This window comes from Arabidopsis lyrata (assembly GCF_000004255.2).
Source record: "Arabidopsis lyrata subsp. lyrata unplaced genomic scaffold ARALYscaffold_3, whole genome shotgun sequence".
Lineage (NCBI taxonomy): Eukaryota > Viridiplantae > Streptophyta > Magnoliopsida > Brassicales > Brassicaceae > Arabidopsis > Arabidopsis lyrata.
This window is the reverse complement of record NW_003302553.1, coordinates 5,687,482-5,712,359: the sequence shown is the minus strand read 5'-3', so window position 1 is coordinate 5,712,359 and position 24,878 is coordinate 5,687,482. Positions and strand designations below refer to the sequence as shown.

Genomic DNA, 24,878 nt, shown 5'->3' with positions numbered 1-24,878 from the left:
CTCTCGTTAAAAAAATATACTATCAGTATTACTGAATTATTACCTGAAAATTATTTTTTTTCCCCAAATTAGTTTTTTTTTCTTTTACTTTAAATCATTGAATTAATTTACTAATTCATATTTTGGTCAATATTTCTATTAGTAAGAGTGTGAATTTTAGGTAAAAAATATTATTGTTAAAAAGAGCTATTAATAATTAATCCCTAAAGTCGTATATATGTTGGGTAAAAATGATAAATAAAAAAAAGTAGAAATTCGTTGGAAAATTAAAAATCACTTTTTGGCATATTTCTTTTGTCAAATAAGAAGAAGCACTTATGACCTTACGAGAAGCAGTCGTCAAGGCACCGGTGCATCAATAGCGAGCTCGAGCCTAGAGATCTCTCTACCATTCTCTTCTTCATTCATCACTCTATCTGCGTTTCGTTGAGCGATAATGGGTAATTTATATACACATCTCTTCTCAGCTCATAAATGTTCCTGATCTCGTGGATCCGTTTTTTTTGTTCTCTCTTTGATCTGATCAGTTTTCGTTTTGACCAAGCGTTATTCGTTTTCGATTTCAGTTTCTTTGTAAGTTATGTGATTTGGATTGTGATCTAATCTGATGTGAATTTTTGATAGTCTCTTTTGCTCATTAGATGGTAGGTGATTGATTCTTTTTGGTAGCAGGTGAGTGTTGAAAGATGATTTCGAGGTTCCATTTGCTTAATTGTTGTTGAAATTTGGGGTTTTGATGAAAACTCTGAAATTATTGCTAGGTTTCTAGTGGATTAACAGTTAGTTGAGTGATTCGATAATGCGAGGAATCAATCGAGAATCCAAAATTGTTCATCAGAACTAAGGATTTTGGGTTTAAAGGAGACACTCATGGGAGTAGTGGGCAAGATTTAAAGCCTAGATTTTGAAGTAGTTATTGAATAGCAAGGCTGAATTTCAGATCCAGTTTTGACATTCGAGAAGAACTTGCTGAATATTTCAGTATTACTTGTACATAGTGCTAATTTTATTTCCTTCTTATTGCTTGAACGTTGCAGATGCCGCTTGCTCTACCCAGCTTATCGATGGAGATGGTGTCTTTAATGTTGCTGGGGTTGATCATTTCATCAAGGAGGTTAAATTGGAAGAATGTGGTCTTTCATACGCGGTTGTCTCGATTATGGGTCCACAAAGTAGTGGTATGTATCAAATCCTTGAATGTAAAAATTGGCTTCTTTGGAATCTATTCGTTTGTATATGGGCTGATTTTATGTCATTCTGGTTGAATTTGCAGGGAAGAGCACGCTCTTGAATCATTTGTTTGGAACCAACTTTAGAGAAATGGATGCATTTAGAGGAAGGCATGTTCTACTCTTTGTATACTTCATCAGAAAAAAATTTAGCTTCTAATTCATGATTTTTACCCGCCGAAATTCCTTGTTTTCAGGTCTCAGACGACTAAGGGAATTTGGATTGCTAGATGTGCTGGTATTGAGCCTTGCACCGTTGTGATGGATTTAGAGGGTACCGATGGGAGAGAGCGCGGTGAGGTGTGCAACCTCGGCCCTTTTCATATTCAGTTCTTTTAATATTTAGCATCTCACGCCCAGTTAGTATGTCTTATTTAGCTTTTGCACTAATTGTGAATGACTTTGATGAAATTTGAATTGTGCTGATTAGAGTCACAACTTGATTTCATGCACTATATAAATCTTAAGGAGCTCATACAAAGAAATTTCTGTCTAAAAAAGAATGTGTCAGTGCAGAATAGCTCACTTACATAGTTATCTTGTATATGGATGTCAGGATGATACTGCTTTCGAGAAACAGAGTGCTCTTTTTGCACTTGCTGTCTCAGACATAGTTCTTATAAACATGTAAGTGGTGTTCTGTACTTTATTTTCTTTGGTATTAGTAGATAATAAGTCATCTTTTGCCCTCTTTATCTTATATCGTACTATTTCTCGGATTTGTAATGCAGGTGGTGTCATGACATTGGTCGGGAACAAGCAGCAAATAAACCTCTTTTAAAGACTGTGTTCCAGGTATCTGCCGGTATCTTCTTATCAGGAGGAGTTATCTCTGTTCCGAAGTCTCAACACTATTTGCTTTTCTACATGCAATCAGGTTATGATGCGGTTGTTTAGTCCGCGGAAGACAACTTTGATGTTTGTTATAAGAGATAAGACACGGGTATGAATTTTGAGTTTTCTGTTCTTTATCATTCTGTTTTTCTGGTTTATTAGTTGTGGTTGTTCCTAATTCCTGGGTAATTGCAGACGCCACTGGAAAATTTAGAACCAGTGCTGAGGGAAGACATTCAAAAGGTAGAAGACAGTCTTAGCTTTTATGCACTTTGACTAATAGAGCAATCCCTTATTGTTTGTCCTTAATTGCAGATATGGGATTCAGTCCCCAAGCCTCAGGCACACAAAGAAACTCCACTTAGTGATTTCTTCAATGTACGACTGCTTGATTTGGACAAAACTTAGTATTATTCTTCTTTTGCTAGGATCAAGAAATGAAGTTGTTTCTTGTGTGACAGGTTGAAGTAGTTGCTCTCTCGAGTTATGAAGAAAAGGAAGAGCAATTCAAAGAGCAGGTTCTTTTACAATTAGCTTTACATTTTGGAGAAAATCCAGGGTCACCTTATGTGATTTATTGCTCAACAGATGCCTTGTAGGTAATATTAATGTTTTTCCTACAATTTTTCTGTAAATGAAAGGTCTACAATTTGAGACAACGGTTCTTCCAATCTGTCGCACCTGGCGGGCTTGCTGGTGATCGACGAGGAGTTGTCCCTGCCAATGCTTTTGCTTTTAGTGCAAAACAGATGTGGCAAGTCATTAAAGACAACAAAGACTTGGATCTTCCAGCACACAAGGTAATTTTACTTGCTTAAGGCTCTCTCCCGTCACCTGTACACCATTGTTCCTTCTGGTCTTGTTATTTATGTGATCCCTATACGCAGGTCATGGTAGCAACTGTGCGATGCGAGGAAATTGCCAATGAAAAATTCTCTAGTTTTATCGCGAATGAGGTGAGTTTCCTTAATACTGCTTCATGTTTTAGCCTTTTCAATGGCCCTTTCGTCAATATTCATGTCTAAACTATTGTATAGAATTGGCGCGAGTTGGAAGAGGCTGTACAGTCTGGTCCTGTTTCCGGATTCGGAAGAAAGCTGAGCTCCATTCTCCAATCTAGCTTATCAGAGTAAGAATAATTGTTTTGCACAGGATTTGCCTGTGTGCTGACTTTATTGAACTACAGGTTTTTATGCTTATATTGATTCTAGGAGGGATAGGAGTTTTTTTTCACGTGTTTCTGTGATTACAATAGGTATGACACAGAAGCGACCTACTTTGAAGAAAGTGTAAGATCATCCAAGAGACAACAGCTGCAAGAAAAGTTATTGCAAGTAATGCATATACTCTTAACTTGTGACTGTTATACTTGTGTTTTTGTTGCAATTATGCGTTGCCTGGAAAACATTCAGAGACTTCCATCGTTGTAAAAAAAAAAGCAGATACCTAGTATTAGGCACTCATTTTCTTATTGTCTATCCAGCTTGTTCAACCAACTTTCCAAGACGTGCTTGGACATTTGAGATCTGGAGCACTTGAAAACTTCAAGAATGCTTTTGAGAAGGCCTTGAATGCTGGAGAAGGGTTTTCATCATCTGCGAAATCCTGCGCTCAGTCATGCATATCTAAGTTTGATAAAGGATGTGAAGGTATCACGTACTGTTGATGTTACTGCTGAAAATATTGTGATATAGGATAGCATGTTTGAACCTGAAGATTATAACATGAAAGAAGCATTAAAAGATATCCGATGTCAATGGGAATCATGTTTTGTTGCAGAGGCTGTTATTGAACAAGCAAATTGGGATACATCTAAAACTCGGGAAAAGCTTGAGCGTGATATTGAAGCCCATATCTCTTCTGTCCGTACTGCAAAGTTGGCTGAACTGACTACTCTGTATGAGGTAAATAGAATTCTCAAGCAGCTGAAAGCCATACATATTGGTCTGAATTATCTAGCATCAAACAGGTGTAAACTCATATCTGGACCTTCCTAATAGATAATGTTCATTGCAGTCAAAACTAAATGTAGCATTATCCGGACCGGTGGAAGCTCTTCTGGATGGGGCTAATGATGAAACATGGCCAGCAATTAGAAAGCTACTTAGACGGGAAGGAGAATTGGCTGTCTATGGTCTCTCTGACGCATTATCTGGTTTCGAAATGGACAAAGAAACACGGAGTAAAATGCTTGCTGATCTCGAAAACTATGCACGAGGTATTGTTGAAACCAAGGCAAAAGAAGAGGCTGGAAGAGCGTTGATGCGCATGAAGGATAGGTGTCACCATTTTACTAGTCTTTCATCATGTCCTTGTCCGATAACTTCCATCTCTTACATAGCTTTCTGATTAAACAAACTTCTATCCAGATTTGCTACAATCTTCAGCCATGATTCTGATTCAATGCCACGTGTTTGGACTGGAAAGGAGGACATCAGAGCAATCACAAAAATGGCTCGTTCTGCAGTATGAGACCTACCTGATATAGCAAATCTCAGCACCTATTCTTTGAATCGATCACAAATTTCTTCAGATTTTTATATTACCCTTGTTCTCTTTTTCAGTCCTTGAAGCTGCTGTCTGTTATGGCTATTATACGCTTGGATGATGAACTCGACAATATTGAGAAAACATTGACGCTCTCTCTGTTTAATTCTACGGGCAACAATGCTACTAGCAAGAGCATCAGCACAATTGATTCACTTGCCTCAAGCACTTGGGAGCAGGTGACTAAACCTTACTCACTGTATATAATAAAAATACAAAAGGTCTCATATTTATTACTGACACCTTTGAGATATAAAGGATCCTTAATGTTACCTTGTTATTATCAGGTTGCACCAGAAAAGACGTTGATCACGCCTGTGCAGTGTAAATCACTGTGGAGGCAATTCAAGAATGAGACAGAATATACCGTTACACAGGCCATTTCTGCACAGGTAGTCATTGCAATCCCTACTTTCAAGCATATCTTCGGTTTGCTGATTCACATGAGCTGATGTTAAAATTTGACAATGCTACAAAAAGATTTTGAATTATTTTTTTGGTCAGTCGTTTCTAGCTTCTTGTCTCCTTTTTTCATTTTGGTGGTTCATAATCTAACAGCCGGCAAAATTTTTGAGGTTTCAATCTGAATAAAGTCACATTGAATTTCAGGAAGCTAACCGACGGAATAACAACTGGCTGCCACCTCCATGGGCAATCCTTGCCCTGGTTGTTCTTGGATTCAATGAATTTATGACTCTCTTAAGGTACCCTTGTCCATCCTTTTGAATTGACTCAGCTTTTTAATATAATCAAGATTCCTTACTCATTTTGGCTCTTCTTGCCTGCATCTCTCGTGGCAGAAATCCTCTATGGCTCTTAGTTCTTTTTGTCGGATACCTTATTTCCAAAGCCTTGTGGGTGCAATTAAATATTTCAGGAGAATTCCGCAATGGCGCGGTATGAGCACGAAATCCAACATCCTTACTTTTACTTTTGCTCCTGTACTTCATTTGTTCTCAATTATAATCTCTCTGAAATGCCAATGTTACATCTGTGATCGACAACAGCTACCTGGACTTCTCTCCTTGTCAACCAAATTCATTCCAACGGTCATGAACCTCCTCAAAAAGCTCGCGGAAGAAGGACAAGCACCACCCACAAATAGCAACCAATCAATGAACTCTACAGCTCAATCCGAGGTTACAACCAATGGAGAAAGCAGCAGCAGCAGCAGTAGCTCTGGTTCACCTCCAGCAAAAAACGTACCCATTGATACAAGTGCATAGAAGGAAGAACTATACAAGCTTAAGCTGTTGTGCGAGCACACGAAGCTAGATACTTAAAATTCGTTACCCTTTAAAAAAGGTAGCTCTCATTTTTGGTGTTGATCAGAGAGATTCACCGAGAGCCATATGTTTTATGTCTCCGATGGCGATGGTTCCTCTTGCAGGTGCCAAAGTGATCTTGTATGTTCCTAGACTAAGATTCTGATGCAGACAAACAAAAAAAACTCAAGATTTATTTGTTTACGAGTTCTGTAGTGATGTGGTTTATTGTATCTGATGAAAGAATGTTACTCGAGGAGAAACCGGTTTTTGATTTGGTTTGTTGATTGAAGAGAATTTCAGGTTCTCATTGCTATGGTAAATGAAAGTTCATAGTGTAATTCATGTAGGCCTAGAATTTGGGCCATTGGAAAACAAAAATGGGCCTAAGATAATGGATGAAACTGTAAACCTAATTGTGGAGTTGCAGAAACAGAGCAAAGTAAACGGAAAGTTCCAGACTTTAAGCTTTTCTACAAGAAAAAAAGTTTCACTCGTCGTTGGACGAAAACTAATTTCCTTGATCACCACCACCAAAGTAAAAAAACCCCAGAAAAACCCTAAACCCTTGAAGCCTCTCCTTCTCTAGTTCTTTGCAAGCGGAAATGTATCGAGTTCTATCAAAGTTATCTTCTTCAATTGGGTACGTTTCGTTCTTTCATTCAGTGAGTTTATTCAAAACTTGTAATTTTCTCGATCAATTTGTATTGATGGGCAGAGCTTAATTTTCTTCTTCCTCTTTCTGGGTTTGATTGTTTTGCAGCTCGTCTACTTCCAGGAAACTGGTGAGTTTCGTGAACTCTCTGTGTCTTTTTTGCGAGTTTGATTGCATTTCGTTTGTTGGTAACCGAGAAAGTGCTAGAAATGTGTCAAATTACAAGTCCAGATAGTTGCATCAATGATGCAGTGAAAAATAAATAGGGTTTACATCAAAATCTCCATCTTGAGCTACTTCATTTTCAGAATTGCTCTGGTTTTAATCGGTTCCAAGTGCTGTACCCTGACTGATTAGCTTGTATTGGCCGTGCCCTGTATCAAACTATTTAATTCCAATTGTGGTTTTCTTTTGGTGTTCTCTCTTTTACCGTGAAGGTTTCTGGGCGGATTATAAGTAGCAGAAACTATGCGGCCAAGGATATCAGTTTCGGGGTCGGAGCTCGGGCAGCTATGTTGCAAGGTGTATCCGAGGTTGCAGAAGCTGTGAAAGTCACAATGGGGCCAAAGGTATATATATTTTGTTCTCACAAGGTTTAGATCAATGTAGATTGGATTGTTCTGGAAAAGAGTCATTCAAATTCAATATCTTTATTTTAATTCTGTGGTGTTAGGGAAGAAATGTGATAATTGAGAGTAGTTACGGCGGACCAAAGATCACAAAGGATGGTGTCACCGTTGCAAAAAGCATATCATTTCAAGCAAAAGCTAAGAACATTGGTGCGGAACTCGTGAAACAGGTTGCAAGTGCCACTAACAAGGTCGCTGGAGATGGTAATATTTTCTCTTTTGAGTTAAAAATCTTGAATTTAGTTTTTAGTGAAAACATAAGCTGCAGGGATAATAACAAGTCTTAATTTCTGCTTGCCTTCCTTTCGTTATATAGGTACCACTTGTGCTACTGTTTTGACTCAGGCGATACTCATCGAAGGCTGCAAGTCAGTGGCTGCTGGTGTAAACGTGATGGATTTGCGTGTTGGCATAAATATGGCAATTTCTGCAGTTGTCTCTGATTTGAAAAGCAGAGCTGTTATGATTAGCACCCCAGAAGAGATCACACAGGTGAACTTAGAAACATATTCATCAAGTCAGGAATTGTGAATGCTGTTCCAAAGGTTGATCTACTACTGCTATTGCATATATGTATTCCTTTGATAGGTTGCCACTATATCTGCAAATGGGGAGCGTGAGATAGGGGAATTAATTGCAAGAGCCATGGAGAAAGTTGGAAAGGAAGGGGTTATCACTGTTGCTGTAAGCTTACTTTTCTTCGCATGCCTTGTAATAAATCACTTGATGATTGTCTGATCGCAGTATTATTCTTCAAATACCCAGGATGGTAACACTTTAGATAACGAGCTGGAAGTAGTGGAAGGAATGAAGCTAGCCAGAGGTTACATTTCTCCTTATTTTATCACGGATGAGAAGACCCAGAAATGCGTGAGTGAAATCTATCGTGTTTAGTATTGTGTGAAAAGGAAAGAAAGGGTATTGAACTAACTATGCTTGTTTTTCAGGAGCTTGAAAATCCCATCATCCTCATTCATGAGAAGAAGATTTCAGACATTAACTCTTTGTTGAAAGTTTTAGAAGCAGCTGTGCAAGTAATGCCTTCCCTTGATTATCTATATACTATGTTCTGAAGTCCGGTTTGGCGGTTTCTATAGTTTGCTATACAAACTCCACTCACTTCTTTCTCTTATTATTTGTGGTTGTGCAGAGTAGCAGACCACTTCTTATTGTAGCAGAAGATGTTGAGAGTGATGCATTAGCTATGCTAATTCTTAATAAGCATCATGCTGGGTTTAAGGTATGCGCTATCAAGGCTCCGGGGTTCGGTGACAACAGGAAAGCAAGCTTGGATGATCTTGCGGTTCTTACTGGTGCAGAGGTAGAAATTTCTCAGAAACAACCTATATTTATGTTTGTGTCACGTTTTTATTTTCTAACTCAGTAGTTTATGCACAGGTTATCTCTGAGGAGCGTGGGCTATCTCTAGAAAAAATTCGCCCTGAATTGCTTGGAACTGCGAAGAAGGTAATAGGAGAAGTCATATCTGGTTTCTGTTTTTGCTTTTGTGTGATTCAAATGTAACACAAATTATTTGAACTAGGTTACCATCACCCGTGATGACACTATTATCCTACATGGTGGTGGTGATAAAAAGCTAATCGAAGAAAGATGTGAAGAGGTATATGATTATTTTCTTACAATATCTCTATCATGAACCTTGCTCACTAGAATACACTTTATACAGTAGAAGCAATCCTTTTTTACTCTCATGCTCTACAGTTAAGATCAGCCAATGAAAAGAGTACCTCCACTTTTGATAAAGAGAAAACGCAAGAAAGACTCTCAAAACTATCTGGTGGTGTTGCAGTCTTCAAGGTTAGTCAATCACCCATCAATCGATCTTTCTAAACTCTTGCATGCCGAAAGTAGCTGATATGTGTCTGGTTCCTATATAGGTGGGAGGGGCAAGTGAATCTGAAGTTGGAGAGAGAAAAGACAGAGTCACTGATGCTTTAAACGCTACAAGAGCAGCTGTAGAAGAAGGCATCATACCGGGTAAGTAAATATTATTTGTTTGTTATCTCTACTTTCTCTGATTATTTCATTATATTGTTTTTTTAACTATGGAAATTTCAAATAGGTGGTGGTGTGGCTCTATTATATGCGACAAAGGCTTTAGACAACCTTCAAACTCAAAACGAGGATCAAAGAAGAGGTGTTCAAATTGTTCAGAATGCTCTCAAGGTTTATAATCTCTAACTTCCTCTTGATGAAAGATATCCGTCCATGTCCCAAACTGTAAAACCTGACATGATGTTGTGAATCTTGTGTAGGCTCCTGCATTTACAATAGCTGAAAATGCCGGTTACGATGGTTCTTTAGTGGTTGGCAAGTTATTAGAGCAGGACGATTGCAATTTTGGTTTCGATGCTGCCAAAGGTTAGAAACTTAGTGTCTTTGAGAACATTCTCAAAACACAAATCTCATCAATCTCTGAAAGTGTCTACCGTTGTTGTTTCGTGTTGCCATAGGTACATATGTGGATATGGTGAAATCTGGAATCATAGACCCAGTCAAGGTGATCAGAACCGCCTTAACCGATGCCGCTAGGTAAAGAGTGTCCTAAAACTCAAAACCGTTGGTTGCTTCTTGCTTCTGTGGGAATAAGAAACTAACTCCTTGTCATGTGTGTTGAAAACGCAGCGTTTCTTTGCTTTTGACAACAACAGAAGCCTCAGTGCTTGTGAAGGCAGACGAGAACACTCCAAACCATGTCCCTGATATGGCCAGCATGGGCATGTGATCTTGGACCTCTATTTAGAAAAAGCATTCAAATCTTTCTTTTTTGATGATTTTTTTTCTACCAAGTTAGAAACGTTGTCGATTTAAATTTGTGGGTCTGATTCTTTATATTGTTGAAGAGAAGTTTTTATGAATTTTGTTGAATTCAAAATTATATTACGAAATTTGAGCTTAAATAATGTTAATTACGAATCTTGTTAAAACCGATGACTCGAATAACCCTTACTCTCAGCACAAACCAGCTCAAACTTACGAACTTTCCAAGATTTCAATCCGAATATCAAACGCAGAAAGTAATAAGCAAGAACACACAATTGTTTACCCAGTTCAATTCATCGGTATGATGAATCTACGTCTGGGGCCAGATTCAATCCAGTAATCCACTATGAAGAATCAATCGTTTCTCTCTTGAGCTCAAGAACACAGCTTCAGAGATTTTACAAGAATGAGAAATTTGCAATACAGAGAAAGAACAAGAGAGAGGCTTATACAAAATGCAAAACCGAAATTAAGAAACCCTCTAAACCAGAAGGAGTCTTTCTAATCCTTTTGCAAATCTGACAACTTCTCAAACCAATCTTCATCTCTTCCAATTGGCACTTAACCAGTAATCAATTAACGAACCAATTGAATCACACTCTCACAAATCTTATGGACTTGCTTCGAGAAAATGGCATCATTATTAAGAACCCTCCGCCGCCATTAGAGTATAACGCCGTGATTAAGATCTAAGCAAAGTTATTGGTTTATCTCATCTTTTATTGAGATTTTTATTGAGATTTTTTTCCAGTGAAATTTTAGGTTTCAGTAAGTTCGTTCAAATGCGTTCGAAATTTGGGTTCAGGATTTCAGAAAAACGGGGAAAAAAAAACCCAGAAGAAGAAAACAATCTGGAAAATTTAGCAAAAAAAATTTGGACCATTTCTCGATTTATGCGTGTCATCCTTGCGCAGGGGCCATGCTAATCTTCTCTGTATCGTTCCAATTTTATCGGATGTCCCCGAAGGGACAATCGCTTACTCGCCTCTGACGGTATATAAACGCAGCTTCTTTCTTCCGTATAAGCGATGTGGGACTTTTCAAGATTGTTTTCAACTTAAATGGGCCTATTTAAGAAATAGATACTACTGTTCTTTTTAATATAAATGGGCCTGCTTCTCTTCTTTCAGATTCTCATGGGCCTTTTTTATTATTTCACATTCGTTCTAGCCTATCTTCATACCTTAAGAATGAAAATATTTTATTCAACCAAATTCTTGAATATTCCATGCCTATTCATTCTAATCCTGCGACAAACTATGAAACAAGATACAAAAACTCCGAATGGAAAGAAAAAAAAGAAGAAGAAAACGAAGGCTACGTTTCAAGAAAATGTAAGCTGATTAACAAAAAAACTGTATAAATGAAGAAGAAGAATAAAGCTAAGAAGAAATGATGAATTGTGCTGGAGGCAAGTCGAGTTTCCGTTGTTCAACGAAAGCTTCATGAGGCTCGAACTCGTGTCTTTCGCTAGAAACCTCTTCCACAGGCTTAACGTCTTCACATTCATCAATGAAACCAGCCTTCATATTCACTGTCGTTGATGAATCTTGAAGTTGAAGACACCACATGTCTTCTTGTAACCCATTGAAGTTATTACCGGAAGAACAATATTGTTGTTGTTGTTGATTTGGTTCTTGAATGTGATTCAGAGCGTAATTGTAAGGAATCGAGTTGTTGTTGTTTATATCACAAGAACTCGAAAAACTTGAGAGATCCTCTGGTTCTTGCATCTGGATTTGCGGTTCTTGATGATGATGATGAGCACGGTCACGGAACATAGCCAATTGCTGAAGAACAATCTCCAATTCGTTTCTGGTGTATTCGATCTGGTATTGAAGCTTTCTTATGATGCCATAGCATCCATCAACAGGATCACTGGCACGAGCATCGGATTGAAACATGATTGTATGCATAGCTGCGTCTTTCTCAGGAGGGGTAAGGGATTTGATGATCTTGGTGATGTTGCTGACTCCAAAGAGCTTATGCGCGTTAAGGAATTGGCGGTGACGGTCGTGAGGGAAATAAGGAGCGAGAAGACAATCGGGAGCGCATTTCCTGCGTTGGTATTTGCAGGCGGCGCAGGCTTGGTTTGTGCTGCTATTGGTGTTGCTGGTGCTGCTGCTAGAAGGTTTTAATGGTGTTGGTTTGGGATGTAAAGGGAATACAGAAGAAGGTTTGCCTGAGGGCATATTTTGTTTGACGGGTTTGGCGAGTTCGGTTCCTTAGTTTTCTCCTGGTGGGAAGGAAATGCAGGGGAATGGAGAGAAATGAGGGAGGAGAGACAAGCTGATATAAGACAGAGAAAATGAGACAAGAGAGAGAGAAAGAGATTTTGACCAATTCAAGTCATGGGGGTAGTGTCCTATATTTAGAAAGTGATAGAAGTGAATATGGTCGTGTCCTTCCTAATGGTGAAAAATAGAATGGACGACTGGAAATTTACTAATAATTAGCTATGTATAGCTTATGAAATTATGTGTATGGATGTAAGAAGATAAAAAAGTATATGGTTAGATGAGCTTGCGTTACCAGTTTTTAAACCTCCTTTTTGTTCTTCGTCTTCAAAAGCAAAAACTAGAAGCTTAACAAGAAGTTTATGTTACGGGTTAAGATTCCAAAACAAACTACAAGGCATGAGGGATTCATAATGATTTTCGTACAACCTACTCGAACATGGAACCTTCCAATGATCTTCTTAAAGAAAAACCACTAGCATTGTTAATTCTTTTCTTCTTCGATCTGGCTTATTTGACTTGTGATGTGAGACAATCTCCATATCGTAGAAGAGTCTGAAACCAGAAAAACCAAGAACGATACAAGTTGGTCATAACAGCAACAAATGCAACACATTTTGGTAACGTTTCTAGATGCATCAATAGCTCAAGATATTCAGTATAAACTCGAAACACAATGCTATACGTGTAACTCGAGAAGAAAAATGTAACAGTGACTAAGGTTGATGTTTCCTATAAGGCCATCAAAATTCCATGAGAAAATGGAAGAAACAAACTTAGGAACAAGATTGCACCTTCTTTGTCCGAGTGCCTTGTCGGATTCTTCCAGCTTTCGTATCTGTCCATCAACAGTCTAACACACAAGATCCATAAATTCCCATGGGCAAAAAGCTTTAAAAAACAAGAACATTAAAACTAATAAAAATGCAAAACAAAACTAAGTTGTTGTATATGCAAAGCTCACTTCACAAACACACTACTTAGTGTGAAAACACCAAAAGCAGAAGAAGCAACAAACCTGTCTTCTCGTGAGCTAAAAATGTGACGAGTTTCAAATGTTACCGTAGTCACTCACCTGCAAATCCCAAATAAAAACGAAACCAAGATCCAAGAAACAAACAAAGAAGGAAGAAAAGTTAAATGGGATTATTTGAACGAACCAGTGAATCAAACTTCCAGTTTCAATTTCATCGGATAATTTCTCTACCAACTGCAAAAATCACAGCCATTAACGAAGAACAGATATAATCAAAAAGAGTTGAACGCTAATGATATATTACTGGATAGAGATGGAAATAAGAAGGTAGAGACTGCTTCTGATGCGGTTGTGATCTTGTATTGACGGCGTCTGAACCGCCGGCGACGGGGAACATAATGCTGTTTCTGTTAATTGGGAAGTCAAGTGTTCAATACGACGTCGTAGGGAAAAGGATTTAAAACGTAGAGGCAAAACGACGTCGTAACGAGAAAAGTGTTTAATATGAGGAGTTCGTGAAACGGCGTCGTTTAAATTGTTTGTTACAAACTCGGTAGCAGTTTCTTCTGAGAAGGAGAGAAGTTGTCGCCGATAGCAAAGAGACGAAGAAGGGCATTGACGGTGAGTTTTTCCGACAAAACCTGAATCGAAAGTTTTAAACATTATTAGACTGAAAATTGATTTATTTGAATCTCAAAGAAATACTCTTTTTGTTTATACAGTTGTCTCTTTGTTTCTCTCAGATTAAAGGCTTTGCTCAGGTTCTGAAACGATCTTAATTTCGTTCTTTTTCTTATGATTGTTAGTTTCGTAGTTGGATTTTGGATTTTATTCTGATTTTGTGTCACTATTGGTAGAAAACGTTATAGCCGATGTTCTAGATTCTTTGGTCGATAAGTAACAATGAATGGATTTCGTTGAATATGGATAAAAAGATCCAAATTTTTCAATGCAATTTTGGTTAGAGATTCGGCTTGGATAGTAAATCGGGACCAATTTGAGATTTAAAATCAGGCTAATTGATCTGGTGTTGCAATTGGGTTGGGGACAAAATTTGTGATTTAATCTGAAAACTTGTGACTTTTTGCTTCTGAAACTTGTAATCTTTAAATGCTAAATGTTCGAATGCATCTTATAGCTATTTGGAACAAATCAATATAGCTTTGAGAGTTGTATGGTTTGATGAAATTATGTTTTATGGAACTCTTTGAGAGTTGTATAGTTTTATAAAATTATGTTTCTTGGTGTATTTCTTAAAAACCATGTGAAACCATCATAGCTCTCAATGATATGTATTGGGAAGTAAATATTTTGTTATCTAGATGTTACTTCTCTCTAATGCAGAGTTTTCTTGATTCTTATAATTTAGCATATAGTGAAATTAGATGTCGGTTTGCATAGTTTCTTTGGAGCAGAAGATAAAGTTGCTTTCCTTTATGTCTTTGTAACATCTTTATGACCAAAGTTTTGATATGAAAATGTGCAGGATTAAACAAAAATGTCGGTGAAACCCACAGTCGCTTTGAGAGGTATCTTAGTAGGTGGAGTGGCTATATTTGCAAAAGTCGCGGCTGCAATGAAAGCAGCTGGAGGTGTTAAGCTTGGTGCAGCTGCTACAGCTATGACCGTAGCTGCAACCGCTGCTGTGAGTGGAGGATCTAAGCAAGATCAAAAGCAAGATGCTTCCAAGGCACCACCACCTTCTAAATAAGTACTATTATTCATGTAATTCTTCCTTACTGAACCAATAAGAGAAAAAACAAAAAAAACTCCATCAAAGACCATTCTAGTTTTTCAAGGGTTCTATGGAGTTAAATGTAATGTTGTTGAAAATGTTAAAGCTGTAGTTTTCTTTTGTAATAACTTCTTTATCTATACAATTAAAAGGAGATGGATTGGGACCAAATACAGTGGTAGATTTTGACCAACAATCAGATGAAAGATAATTCCACATTAACAAAAAAAATCACTAGTTTTGGACATGTTGATATTCATTTCAACAAACATAAATATATCAACAAAAGTATGAGACTGGGACGAATATGCATGCATGGTTGATTGATATTTTATGGCTTCGGAAACCGTTTTCTTCTACATAATTCTAAACGAATACGCCAACATCGGTAATAATAATTCAAACAAATACTGTTTTCATTGGAAGAAAAAAACGCAAGACCATGAAAAAGATTATCTTAGAGACCAACAAAATTAAAAGAAGATAACACCAGATTCTATGCATGCGTCATATTATGTCCCCACAATCTAAGCCTTGTTTTTGTTTAATACTAATGAGAACATCATAGTACAGATTGATACTTTCATTTCTCAAATTTTCTATATTAAACAAAAACAAATATAACATTATATAATGTCTGATATGCAACATATTCAGTTTAGTATAACCTACATCAATGGTCCCAAATCGCAATAAGTGAAGAGACTAATTGACTAATGAAATGCAAATCAAATTGTAATATTCAAATGGTATTTTCTCAAGTCTTATAACCATTTTCCAAAGGTAGTTACTAATTAATATAGTCTTTGACACACTCCCATATATACAGATCACACGCCATTTCAATATATATTCGAATCTCATCTAGAAATTCTCCATATATCCATTTGTTTTCTATTCCTGTTACTGTTAATCTTATACCTTAAACTATATCACCTAGTCACAAATTATACCTTTTTCATCATCTGTTAAATGTTGTTGGAAGAAACAGAACCACCAAACCAGACTCTAGATCATGTCCTAAGCTGGCTTGAGGATTCTGTGTCCTTATCCCCATTACCAGGATTTGATGATTCTTATTTGCTCCACGAGTTTGATGGGACTCAAACGTGGGAATGGGATCAGACTCAAGATCCGGAACATGGTTTTATTCAAAGCTATAGTCAAGATCTTAGTGCATATGTGGGTTTTGAAGCAACTAACCTGGAAGTGGTAACAGAAGCTCCATCCATTGATTTGGATCCTCCACCTGAACTTCAGCAACAAAATGATCAGTCCAGGAAAAGGAGCCGCGACGGGGTTATCGAGGCACAACAGGTGAAAAAATCGGCAAGGAGCAAGAGAAAAGCAATCAAGTCTAGTGAGAAGAGCAGCAAAGATGGTAACAAGGAAGGTAGATGGGCAGAGAAATTGCTTAACCCTTGTGCCTTGGCCATTACGGCAAGTAACTCATCAAGGGTTCAACATTACCTTTGTGTTCTCTCTGAACTGGCCTCTTCTTCTGGCGATGCTAATCGTCGGCTTGCAGCTTTTGGTCTTCGGGCTTTGCAACATCATCTTTCCTCATCATCCTCTGTGTCATCATCTTTTTGGCCTGTTTTTACTTTTGCTTCAGCAGAAGTGAAGATGTTTCAAAAGACTCTGCTTAAGTTCTACGAGGTAAGCCCTTGGTTTGCTTTGCCTAATAACATGGCAAACTCAGCTATCCTGCAGATTCTAGCACAGGATCCCATATATAAAAAGGATCTTCATATTCTTGATATTGGTGTTTCTCACGGTATGCAATGGCCCACTTTGTTGGAGGCTCTGAGCTGCAGACCAGAAGGACCTCCTCCTTGTGTTCGAATAACCGTTGTATCTGATCTAACCGCAGACATACCTTTCTCTGTTGGTCCACCAGCTTACAATTATGGTTCTCAACTCCTTGGCTTTGCTCGGTCTCTCAAGATCAACCTTCAGATTAGTGTACTTGACAAGTTCCAGCTCATTGATACCTCACCTCACGAGACCTTAATAGTCTGTGTTCAGTTTAGGCTGCATCCCCTGAAGCATAGCATCCCTGATGAGAGAGGCGAGACTTTGAAAGCACTGAGAAGTTTGAGGCCAAAAGGAGTGGTCCTTTGTGAGAACAATGGAGAATGTAGTGCCAGTGGGGACTTTGCAGCAGGATTCTCGAAGAAACTTGAGTATCTATGGAAGTTTCTGGATTCAACAAGCTCAGGATTTAAAGAAGAGAATAGTGAAGAGAGAAAACTAATGGAAGGAGAGGCAACAAAGGTGTTGATGAATACAGGAGAGATGAATGAAGGAAAAGATAAATGGTATGAAAGGATGAGAGAAGCTGGTTTTGCCGCAGAAGCATTTGGAGAAGATGCAATTGATGGAGCCAAATCTTTACTGAGAAAGTATGACAACAACTGGGAAGTAAGAATGGAAGATGGAGATACCTATGCTGGATTAATGTGGAAAGGAGAGGCAGTTTCCTTTTGTTCATTGTGGAAGTAGCTAGCTTCTTTATGTTTGTCTTAGCTTCCAAATAAAAGGCTTGTGTAAATTGTTATCTGCAGTGTTATTTTACTGTGAAGTAGACAATTAATGCACTATTTTCCATCTTCTAACTCTCTCCCTCCCTCTTCTACTTTAGCCTCTGAAGACAAAATAAGTAATTTAGTTTCAACATTTTCCAACCCTAAATTCACTGTGGCAAGAAAGTAGTTAAGTAACAGGAAACGCATCAAGATGTTTACAGCAACAAATATCCCAAATTTATAACAACAAAATGAAGTAGACTAATTACTAACTTATTGCATCGCCTTAAACATTATTGAATGATCACAGAAACAAGTAAGTAATGAGGCAGAAATCAGAAAGAAGATGGAACATGCAAAAACAGAATTCTTTAGTACTCTTGTTCAAAAGGAGAAGAAAGTAAATGACTGAAACAAATGGGTGATAGAAACAAATAAAGTATTGCAAATGAAACCATCTAATAATCTCTTGCTTTTCTTTTGCCCTTCTTCTTGATTTGCAATGACACTAAGCTTGGAACATAAGAAGTGAAGTATGGGGGCGGAATATCTCCAACATTCACAGAGTTGAAGTATCCATCTTTTCCAATGATGCAAGCTGTGTGGTTGCCACCGGCCTCGGTCTCTTGATCAAAAACTACGGCGACTTGCTTCTCCTCGTCAACGAAGAAGCTCCCAGCTTTGAAGTCATCCGGAAAACCATCAACCGTCGTCAAGTCCACTTCCAAAAACTCTCTCCACGACACCGCATTGGGCTCGATCTCAGTGGAAATCCAAATACCTATTGTCGTGTCACTTTGATGTAACACGGCAAGCTGCTCATCTCTAACACAAGATAAAACCACATTGTCTTCTCGAACTCCGTCATCATCAACTTCAGAGTGAAACGGCAGAGACAGAAGCTGTCCAAATCTCTCTGTTGTGAAGTCAAAACAGAGTAAAAATTCTTCAGTCTCTTCTGATACCATCGCTTCTTCTAAGTCTTCTCCTACTTCAAGTGTCTCTTCAAATGTCTTTGTCACCAAAAAGTAAGCATTTCCCTTCAAAGACAAGCTTCCTTGTTGATCAAGCTGTGTATCTTCTTCGAGATCAACATTAAGAACCTTCCATGAATCGGATCTGAAATTATAGATTTCGTAACCACCACCAACAGACTTGTTTCTCAAGATTTTGTGGTTACGGTTTTTGCTGCTATCATCATATCCGAAAGCATACACGCCTGATTTATCGAATCTCTCGAACAAGCGACGGGGTTTGATAAACCTCGTTTGTCCCAAGTACATGTTACACACCATGAGCCTCTTGCTGAAGACGCATAGCAATAAGCCGTCGCAGTGAAAGATTTGAGATATCGACAATTCATCAAGATCAAGTGCACTTACTTGATTCACTGATGTGTCAACAAAGTCATCGCCGTCTTTGGTGATTCCATGTAGATCGAGTTTCATCGAACAGATCTTGTCATCAACTAGGATAAACCCTAGTAACTGCTTCCTTGTGGTTACTTCTGCTGCTTTACCACCTAAAAGATGGGTTTTCGATAAAGCCTCCCATTTTTTACAGCTTGATCGGAATGATCCAAGAGATGTAATGGGAACCCTGGAGATAATCTCTTCTACCAAAACCTCTGGAAGATTTGACATCGTCGTCGTCATTTCTCTAAAACTTCAGAAAAACCAAGGCTGCAATTAGGGTTTTTTTTTTTTTTTTGGTTTAATGTGAATATAGGTAGACAAATGTGATAGTTTACGATTTAAGGGTATTCCTCAAAGAAATCTTTTCAAATTTGGCAATAAATGTTTTTATACAGAAGGAAATGATTGATTTTTTTTGTGGTCAATTTGGAATTTGGAATTTTCGGTCAATTTGGAATTTACAAAGGTGAGTGAGTGGTTAAAATGACCAAAACTGGCTTATATACTTTGATCTAATTAAATGGCAGAGTAAAATCCGTATCCTTCACAACCTTTTTTATAGTAGGATTTTGAAAACAAATTGAGTGAAACAAGCCCTTGTGAATTATGGAGATTTTATCCAAGTAGAGAAATTGCATTAATGCATTTTTTCCAGATGGTAAAAAATCTGTACTAGTCTGTCTACAGAGTATAGAGTATGACTATGAAATACCATCCATGTAGTTCTGCTTTACCAAATCATTATAAAAAAAAAACACATAAAAAGACCATTCTAGTTTAATTTCCAAGGGTTCTATAAATACTTCTATGGAGTTTTATAGTCTGAAACTGATGGAAAATGTAATGTTGTTAAGAGTGTTAAAAGAGGTTAATGAAGACTATTACCAACGCATCAAGGGAAATGAAGACTATTATAAAATATCATCATATCATGAAAGCTTCTATCATAAACAAAGAAGCTAAATGATTCTCTCAGCTCCTCTTTGAACTTCCACATGAAATCTTACATGAACAATTGAAAAGAGGTTAAGACATGCAAAAGCCGACTTAGTTTTATAAGATGATAAATCGCAAAAGCATAATTGACTATCAGTAATCTTGTTTAAAAGGAGATGATGCAAGAAGAAACAAATAAATTATTGTTAATGGAACTGATTAATAATGTCTTTCTTTCCTTTTGCCCAGTTGATTGATTCGTCGTACTTGCACTAAACTTGGAACATAAGAAGAGAACATAAGTGGATCACAATAATATCCAAAATTTTCAGGTTTCGAGATATGATCTGTTCCGATTTTCACAGATTTGAAGTATCCTCCATCTTGTCCAATGATGTCAACTGTTTCATATCCACAGGTTTCGTTCTGTCTATATTTACGAGATTTGGAAACCAAAATTTTCTTCTCCTCGTCAATAAAGAAGCTCCCAACATGAAAGTTACTCAAAAAATCAGAGAGCGGTGTCCATGCCATTTTGAAGAACTTGGTCCACGATACTACATTGGGCTCGATCTTAGTCGTTATCCAAATCTCTATGACCAAACATGTCTCGTAGTGTTCGTATAACACAGCGAGCTGCTCTTCTCTGACACAAGATAGAGTCACAGTATTTTCATAGTAAGAGTGGAACGGTAGAGAAAGACGCGGTCCAAACCTTTCTGCTATAAAATCAAAACAGAGTAAAAAATCAATACTATTTGAAACTGGATCTCCAACCTCTATTATTTGTCGAGCATAAGAATAAGTATTTCCCTTCAAAGACACGCCTCTTCGTAAATCACAGTCGGGATTGACATCAAGAACTCTCCATGATTCAGAGTTAAAATAATACATCTCGAACTTGAAAGGAATATTTCTTTGACTGCTTTCGTTGTAGTCATCATCATCCAAAAACTTCCTCAAGATTTTGTGGTTACGGTTCTTGTTGTTGTCGTAACCGAAAGCATACATGTCTAATCTGTGGAATTTTTGGTATTTGCTTCTTGGTTCGATCCACCTGAATTGCCCTAAATACGGGTTCCACACCATGAGCTTCCTTCTCCTTCCGTCTATGACGACACATAACAATAAGCCATCGCAGTGAAAGATATTAGATATCTCGTGTTGATGAAGTATATCTGTATTTCCTTTATAGATGGATCAACGAAATCGTTGTTGTGGATTCCTTGGAGATCAAGTCTCAGGGAACAAACCTTGTAATCCACTATTACGAACCCTAGAAACTGCTTACTAGTTGCTGCTATACCAAAAATATGATTTTCGGATAAAACGTTCCAGGATAAAGCGTTCCACGTTTTACAAGTATATCGCACTGCGCTCAGAGATATCAATGGAACCCTAGAGAATATCTCACCCACCAAATCTACTGAAAGATCGGACAAAGTCGTCATTCTTCCAAGTTTCAAAAAAAGTTTCTACGATTGTCCACTCTTCTTTTCTCTCTATATATAATACACTTAAAACTCTTTCCTATTCCTACCTAAACTCATTCATTAATTGATAAAGATTATAAAATTCGAGTTAATAATTGTAGAGATATCTTGACCCAAAAAAATATATTGTAGGAATAGAAAAAAAAAAAATCTATCGATGATTCTGGCCACACTAAAAAATATCAGAAAACCCTTTTGACAAAAAAGATATAAGATATAGAAACAGTGAATGGATCATCAACTTTCAACAATTTGTCTATATCATTCTTATAGCTCACGTAACAGTGAGAGAAACAGAATCAGTGTAACATCTATGATTTGATCCTATGTATCTTCCTTTTTCTTTAACAAAAGCTCCAAGAATTTCGTCTCCTGAAATGGTGACGTGAGAGACACTTGTATATTCTTTACTTAGAAATGGCCTGTGTGATCAAGGAACAACTTAACCAGTGACAGATACTTATGTTCTGTTATTGAACAACATTAAGAACCAATTACAACTTAATGAAGAACAGAACTTTGCTGGTCTTTGTTTTAGTCTGACTGTAGACCATAAGTATCAAGTTTAACTCATTCATTGATCTGTAAATAATTCACAGAACTAACTCTTTATAAAGCAACAAACAATGACCAATCCCAAAACTTGAACCTTTTCCTCCTTTATACATATCTTCAGAATTAGCTACAAACAGAATTTAAAACTTCAGACAAAGAAAAGAGTAGAAATGGCTTTGGTGAGAAGTCTATTGAGTGCGAAAAAGATATTTGGCCACACTTAGCAGTTAGCAGCAGCAGCAGAACCTTTAACGAGCAAAAGGCCAGCCTCAAAAAGATTCCTTGTGGTGTACGTGAAAGGGAGCCAGAAGAAGAGTTATTAGGAGTTTCAGTCTCATACTTGAACCAACCTTGGTTTCAAGCTCTGCTAAGTAAATTCGAGGACGAGTTTCGGGGTGATCGTCCAATGGCTGGCTTAATGATTCCTTTAAGATACCTTCATCACCGTAATGTGTCTCGGCTCCAACGATGATGATCCAACATTTTTCTTCTCTTTTTCTCGAAAGAGTTGTTCTTAAAGTTTAGAGAATGAGTGCCATTTTTATAAAACAGACACGATCATGTCAAATACATTTTGGATCGTTCTTGGAAAGAGAAAGACAACAACATTTGACGAACTGTTTAAAATATAATTAGTCTGCTATTGAACAAGGTGTACTGAAAAGAGACTAAAACATGCAAAGACTGAATTCTTTATTAGATAGTAAATAGCAGAAACAAATTAATAACCGAATGAAAATATTCTTGTTCATAAAATGACATGAAATCAAATGAAGGAAACAGAAGAGAATGCAAGAAACAAAATAAAGCATTGCAAATGGAATTAACCAATAATCTTTATCTTTCTTCCTTTTTTGTTCGTTTTGCTTTTGGTTTTATTAGATCTCTACCTTTTCTTTTACCCTTTGGTTGCTTGATAGGCACTTTCACCAAACTTGGAACATAAGAAGAGAACACAAGTGGCTGACCATTTCCAACATCCGGAGCTCTTCCCATATTCACACATTTCAGGTATCCATCTTCTCCAATGATGTGAGCTTTTTGGTAGCAATAATGTACATCGACAACCGCAGCAACTTTCTTCTCCTCGTCAATGAAGAAACTATCAGCGTAAATGTCAACCGGAAAACCAGTGAGTGGTGTGATATCCACTTTCAGAAACTTGCTCCACGACACCGCTTTTGGATCAATCTTATCTGTTACCCATATCTCTATCGACTCAGATGTCTTGGAGCTTTGATATAGCATAGCGAGCCGCTCTTTTCCAACACATGATAAAGCCACGGTCTCTTCAACATGAGGGTTAAACGGTAGAAGTAGACGCGGACCAAAGCTCTCTGTTGTATAATCGAAACAGAGCAAAAAATTATCTTTCGGCACTATGTCGTCATCTTCGTACTCTTCGGCATCTTCGTCCTCTTCATTCCCATAATCATTCCCTTGAAGAAAGAAATAAGTATTTCCCTTCAAAGACACGGAGCTTCGTTGAGCAGACCATACATTCCAGTCGGGTTTCATCACTTCCTCATCAAGCAAACTCCATGAATTTGATGCGAATCTGTAGATTTCGTATCCTAAACCGTCACTGTGCCTAAAATCTTTCATAATCCTCAAGATTTTGTGGTTACGGTTGTTGTTGTCGTAACCAAGAGCATACATATCACATTTCCTATACTTTTCATTCCTGTCGGGATCATTACTGACTTTGATTCTCCTCGTTTGCCCTAAATAGGGATTCCATACTACAAGGCTAGAGTTTTTCTCTATAACACATAATAATATGCCGTCACAGTGAAAGATTTTATCTACCTTGATGTGGTCAGGAATATTTACCTGATTTATCGACGGAACGACAAAGTCATCCTTGTGGATTCCTTGGAAACTGAAACTCAAGGAACAGATGTTGTTTTTGATCAACATTAAACCTTGCTGCTTCCTTGCAGCTTCGGGAATAATCTTCTCTTTTGAGAAATTGTTCCACTTTTTGCAAGTAGATCGCATTGCCCTCAGAAATGTAACCGGAGCCCTAGAGAGAATCTTCTCTTCCAAAACCTCTAGCGGAAGATTAGGCATCGTCGGCATTCTTCTAAATTTCAAAAACCAAAACTGCAATGGAGTTTTTCTTTTTCTTTTAGGTGTAATGTGAAAAGCCGCAATAGGGTTTTAAGATTTTAAATAGGCAAATAATGTTGGTTACTATTTAAGAATATTCTCAAATCAAATCTCAAAGAAACCTTTTCAAATTTCATATTAAATACTAAAGAAAAATTAAAGGAAATGATTGATAGGATAGGATTCCGTATCTTAGATTGTATTTTAGAGTATCCTAATTTATTGTAACAAATTCTTGTAAATCAGACTTTCCATGTTTACAAAAGTGGGCCGTTAAAATGACCAAAACTGGCTTATATTTTTTGGTCTAATTCAATGGCCATGTCGAACCCATTGGAAGGACTAACCAACTTTGGACAAACTAGGTCAACCCATTGATAGACAACCCATTTTGAACGAAATGCCATAATCTGATAGAAGGATCTCTGCAGCACGTACGTGGGTTCGAATACCTCTGAAAATCTAGCCATCTTGATCATCAAGTCCCAATTGGCGTGAGGTCTTTGCTGACCAATATGTGATATTAATTGGCCATAATTAAGTAGTGTATTTTTCGAACCAAAAATGATAATCTTTCCCACTGCTAAACTTGTAGGCTAGGGAATTCATAAAATGATAGCATTTAACAGTTTTTTTTTAATGCGTAAATTGTTGTCTCCCCATAAGCTCACGTACATGCAGACTATGGCGTTAATTTTGTAGAAAATGGAGTCAACTAAGCAATAGATATTAAATTATTAATTCAGTGCAGTCGCTTGTTCCTTTGCAATGTAATATCGTAGAATGTAATAAAGTTCCAGTTTTTCGTATGTGTAACATTGGATGGTTACAAAGTTTTAGAACTTTTACAAGCATTATTGTATAGCATAAGGTTTTTGTATTTGAACAAACAAAAAAAAGGTTTTGTAAAAGTCATTGTCTTTGAGATGCAAGAAAAAAAAAAAAAAA

General features: G+C 37.4%; 7 protein-coding genes and 1 pseudogene across 10 annotated transcripts; 4 read left to right on the top strand and 4 right to left on the bottom strand.

The window, feature by feature from the left end:
- The first annotated feature begins 194 nt into the window (after nucleotides 1-194).
- LOC9321060 (protein ROOT HAIR DEFECTIVE 3) lies at nucleotides 195-6,189 on the top strand. The gene is made up of 23 exons (XM_002884948.2): nucleotides 195-440; nucleotides 1,038-1,178; nucleotides 1,274-1,340; nucleotides 1,427-1,529; nucleotides 1,786-1,856; nucleotides 1,961-2,024; nucleotides 2,107-2,172; nucleotides 2,259-2,306; nucleotides 2,379-2,441; nucleotides 2,525-2,581; nucleotides 2,705-2,863; nucleotides 2,951-3,019; nucleotides 3,101-3,192; nucleotides 3,319-3,397; nucleotides 3,547-3,712; nucleotides 3,843-3,967; nucleotides 4,080-4,342; nucleotides 4,433-4,529; nucleotides 4,628-4,789; nucleotides 4,898-5,002; nucleotides 5,220-5,314; nucleotides 5,411-5,507; nucleotides 5,618-6,189. Exons 1-23 carry the CDS (start codon nucleotides 437-439, stop codon nucleotides 5,834-5,836), a joined length of 2,412 nt encoding a protein of 803 aa, XP_002884994.1. The 5' UTR covers nucleotides 195-436; the 3' UTR covers nucleotides 5,837-6,189.
- Nucleotides 6,190-6,262: 73 nt separating this feature from the next.
- Nucleotides 6,263-10,083, top strand: LOC9318922 (chaperonin CPN60-like 2, mitochondrial). The gene is made up of 17 exons (XM_002884947.2): nucleotides 6,263-6,518; nucleotides 6,639-6,660; nucleotides 6,968-7,099; nucleotides 7,204-7,363; nucleotides 7,476-7,651; nucleotides 7,748-7,843; nucleotides 7,925-8,029; nucleotides 8,107-8,193; nucleotides 8,310-8,480; nucleotides 8,558-8,626; nucleotides 8,703-8,780; nucleotides 8,882-8,977; nucleotides 9,058-9,157; nucleotides 9,243-9,346; nucleotides 9,436-9,541; nucleotides 9,634-9,712; nucleotides 9,806-10,083. Exons 1-17 carry the CDS (start codon nucleotides 6,481-6,483, stop codon nucleotides 9,903-9,905), a joined length of 1,719 nt encoding a protein of 572 aa, XP_002884993.1. The 5' UTR covers nucleotides 6,263-6,480; the 3' UTR covers nucleotides 9,906-10,083.
- Nucleotides 10,084-10,810: 727 nt separating this feature from the next.
- LOC9321059 (LOB domain-containing protein 22) lies at nucleotides 10,811-13,609 on the bottom strand. Of its 3 annotated transcripts, XM_021030322.1 has the most exons (6): nucleotides 13,461-13,609; nucleotides 13,341-13,390; nucleotides 13,199-13,255; nucleotides 12,975-13,033; nucleotides 12,476-12,735; nucleotides 10,811-12,232 (listed from the first exon to the last, which is right to left on the bottom strand). In XM_021030322.1, exon 6 carries the CDS (start codon nucleotides 12,133-12,135, stop codon nucleotides 11,326-11,328), a length of 810 nt encoding a protein of 269 aa, XP_020885981.1. In that variant the 5' UTR covers nucleotides 12,136-12,232; nucleotides 12,476-12,735; nucleotides 12,975-13,033; nucleotides 13,199-13,255; nucleotides 13,341-13,390; nucleotides 13,461-13,609; the 3' UTR covers nucleotides 10,811-11,325. The 3 variants fall into 3 exon arrangements, with proteins under 3 accessions (XP_020885981.1, XP_020885980.1, XP_002882855.1); XM_021030321.1 differs by having other exon boundaries at nucleotides 10,811-12,179; nucleotides 13,199-13,390; XM_002882809.2 differs by lacking the exons at nucleotides 12,476-12,735; nucleotides 12,975-13,033; nucleotides 13,199-13,255; nucleotides 13,341-13,390; nucleotides 13,461-13,609 and adding an exon at nucleotides 12,284-12,469 and having other exon boundaries at nucleotides 10,811-12,179.
- A 75-nt stretch (nucleotides 13,610-13,684) lies between these two features.
- On the top strand, nucleotides 13,685-15,062 carry LOC9321058. Of its 2 annotated transcripts, XM_021030324.1 has the most exons (3): nucleotides 13,706-13,777; nucleotides 13,879-13,917; nucleotides 14,643-15,062. In XM_021030324.1, the coding sequence occupies exon 3, from the start codon at nucleotides 14,655-14,657 to the stop codon at nucleotides 14,865-14,867; it is 213 nt and encodes a 70-aa protein (XP_020885983.1). In that variant the 5' UTR covers nucleotides 13,706-13,777; nucleotides 13,879-13,917; nucleotides 14,643-14,654; the 3' UTR covers nucleotides 14,868-15,062. The 2 variants fall into 2 exon arrangements, with proteins under 2 accessions (XP_020885982.1, XP_020885983.1); XM_021030323.1 differs by lacking the exon at nucleotides 13,879-13,917 and having other exon boundaries at nucleotides 13,685-13,777.
- Nucleotides 15,063-15,289: 227 nt separating this feature from the next.
- On the top strand, nucleotides 15,290-17,649 carry LOC9318921 (scarecrow-like protein 29). The gene has a single exon (XM_002884945.2). It carries the CDS (start codon nucleotides 15,864-15,866, stop codon nucleotides 17,394-17,396), a length of 1,533 nt encoding a protein of 510 aa, XP_002884991.1. The 5' UTR covers nucleotides 15,290-15,863; the 3' UTR covers nucleotides 17,397-17,649.
- Nucleotides 17,650-17,720: 71 nt separating this feature from the next.
- On the bottom strand, nucleotides 17,721-19,226 carry LOC9318920 (F-box protein At1g11810). Its single transcript, XM_002882808.2, has one exon. It carries the CDS (start codon nucleotides 19,072-19,074, stop codon nucleotides 17,878-17,880), a length of 1,197 nt encoding a protein of 398 aa, XP_002882854.1. The 5' UTR covers nucleotides 19,075-19,226; the 3' UTR covers nucleotides 17,721-17,877.
- A 440-nt stretch (nucleotides 19,227-19,666) lies between these two features.
- LOC110230415 lies at nucleotides 19,667-21,888 on the bottom strand (annotated as a pseudogene).
- A 103-nt stretch (nucleotides 21,889-21,991) lies between these two features.
- On the bottom strand, nucleotides 21,992-24,867 carry LOC9318918 (F-box protein At3g13820). The gene has a single exon (XM_002882806.2). The coding sequence runs from the start codon at nucleotides 23,898-23,900 to the stop codon at nucleotides 22,656-22,658; it is 1,245 nt and encodes a 414-aa protein (XP_002882852.1). The 5' UTR covers nucleotides 23,901-24,867; the 3' UTR covers nucleotides 21,992-22,655.
- Between the last annotated feature and the right edge of the window lie 11 nt (nucleotides 24,868-24,878).

Coding starts and splice junctions, on each gene's coding strand:
- LOC9318922 (XM_002884947.2), top strand. CDS start 6,481: ATGTATCGAGTTCTATCAAAGTTATCTTCTTCAATTGG. Junction 6,519..6,638: donor AAGTTATCTTCTTCAATTGG/GTACGTTTCGTT, acceptor ATTGTTTTGCAG/CTCGTCTACTTCCAGGAAAC. Junction 8,194..8,309: donor TTTTAGAAGCAGCTGTGCAA/GTAATGCCTTCC, acceptor GTGGTTGTGCAG/AGTAGCAGACCACTTCTTAT.
- LOC9318921 (XM_002884945.2), top strand. CDS start 15,864: ATGTTGTTGGAAGAAACAGAACCACCAAACCAGACTCTAGATCATGTC.
- LOC9321058 (XM_021030323.1), top strand. CDS start 14,655: ATGTCGGTGAAACCCACAGTCGCTTTGAGAGGTATCTTAGTAGGTGGA.
- LOC9318920 (XM_002882808.2), bottom strand. CDS start 19,074: ATGACGACGACGATGTCAAATCTTCCAGAGGTTTTGGTAGAAGAGATT.
- LOC9321060 (XM_002884948.2), top strand. Junction 2,307..2,378: donor TGAGGGAAGACATTCAAAAG/GTAGAAGACAGT, acceptor CCTTAATTGCAG/ATATGGGATTCAGTCCCCAA. Junction 2,582..2,704: donor AAGAGCAATTCAAAGAGCAG/GTTCTTTTACAA, acceptor TGTAAATGAAAG/GTCTACAATTTGAGACAACG.
- LOC9321059 (XM_021030321.1), bottom strand. CDS start 12,135: ATGCCCTCAGGCAAACCTTCTTCTGTATTCCCTTTACATCCCAAACCA.
- LOC9318918 (XM_002882806.2), bottom strand. CDS start 23,900: ATGCCGACGATGCCTAATCTTCCGCTAGAGGTTTTGGAAGAGAAGATT.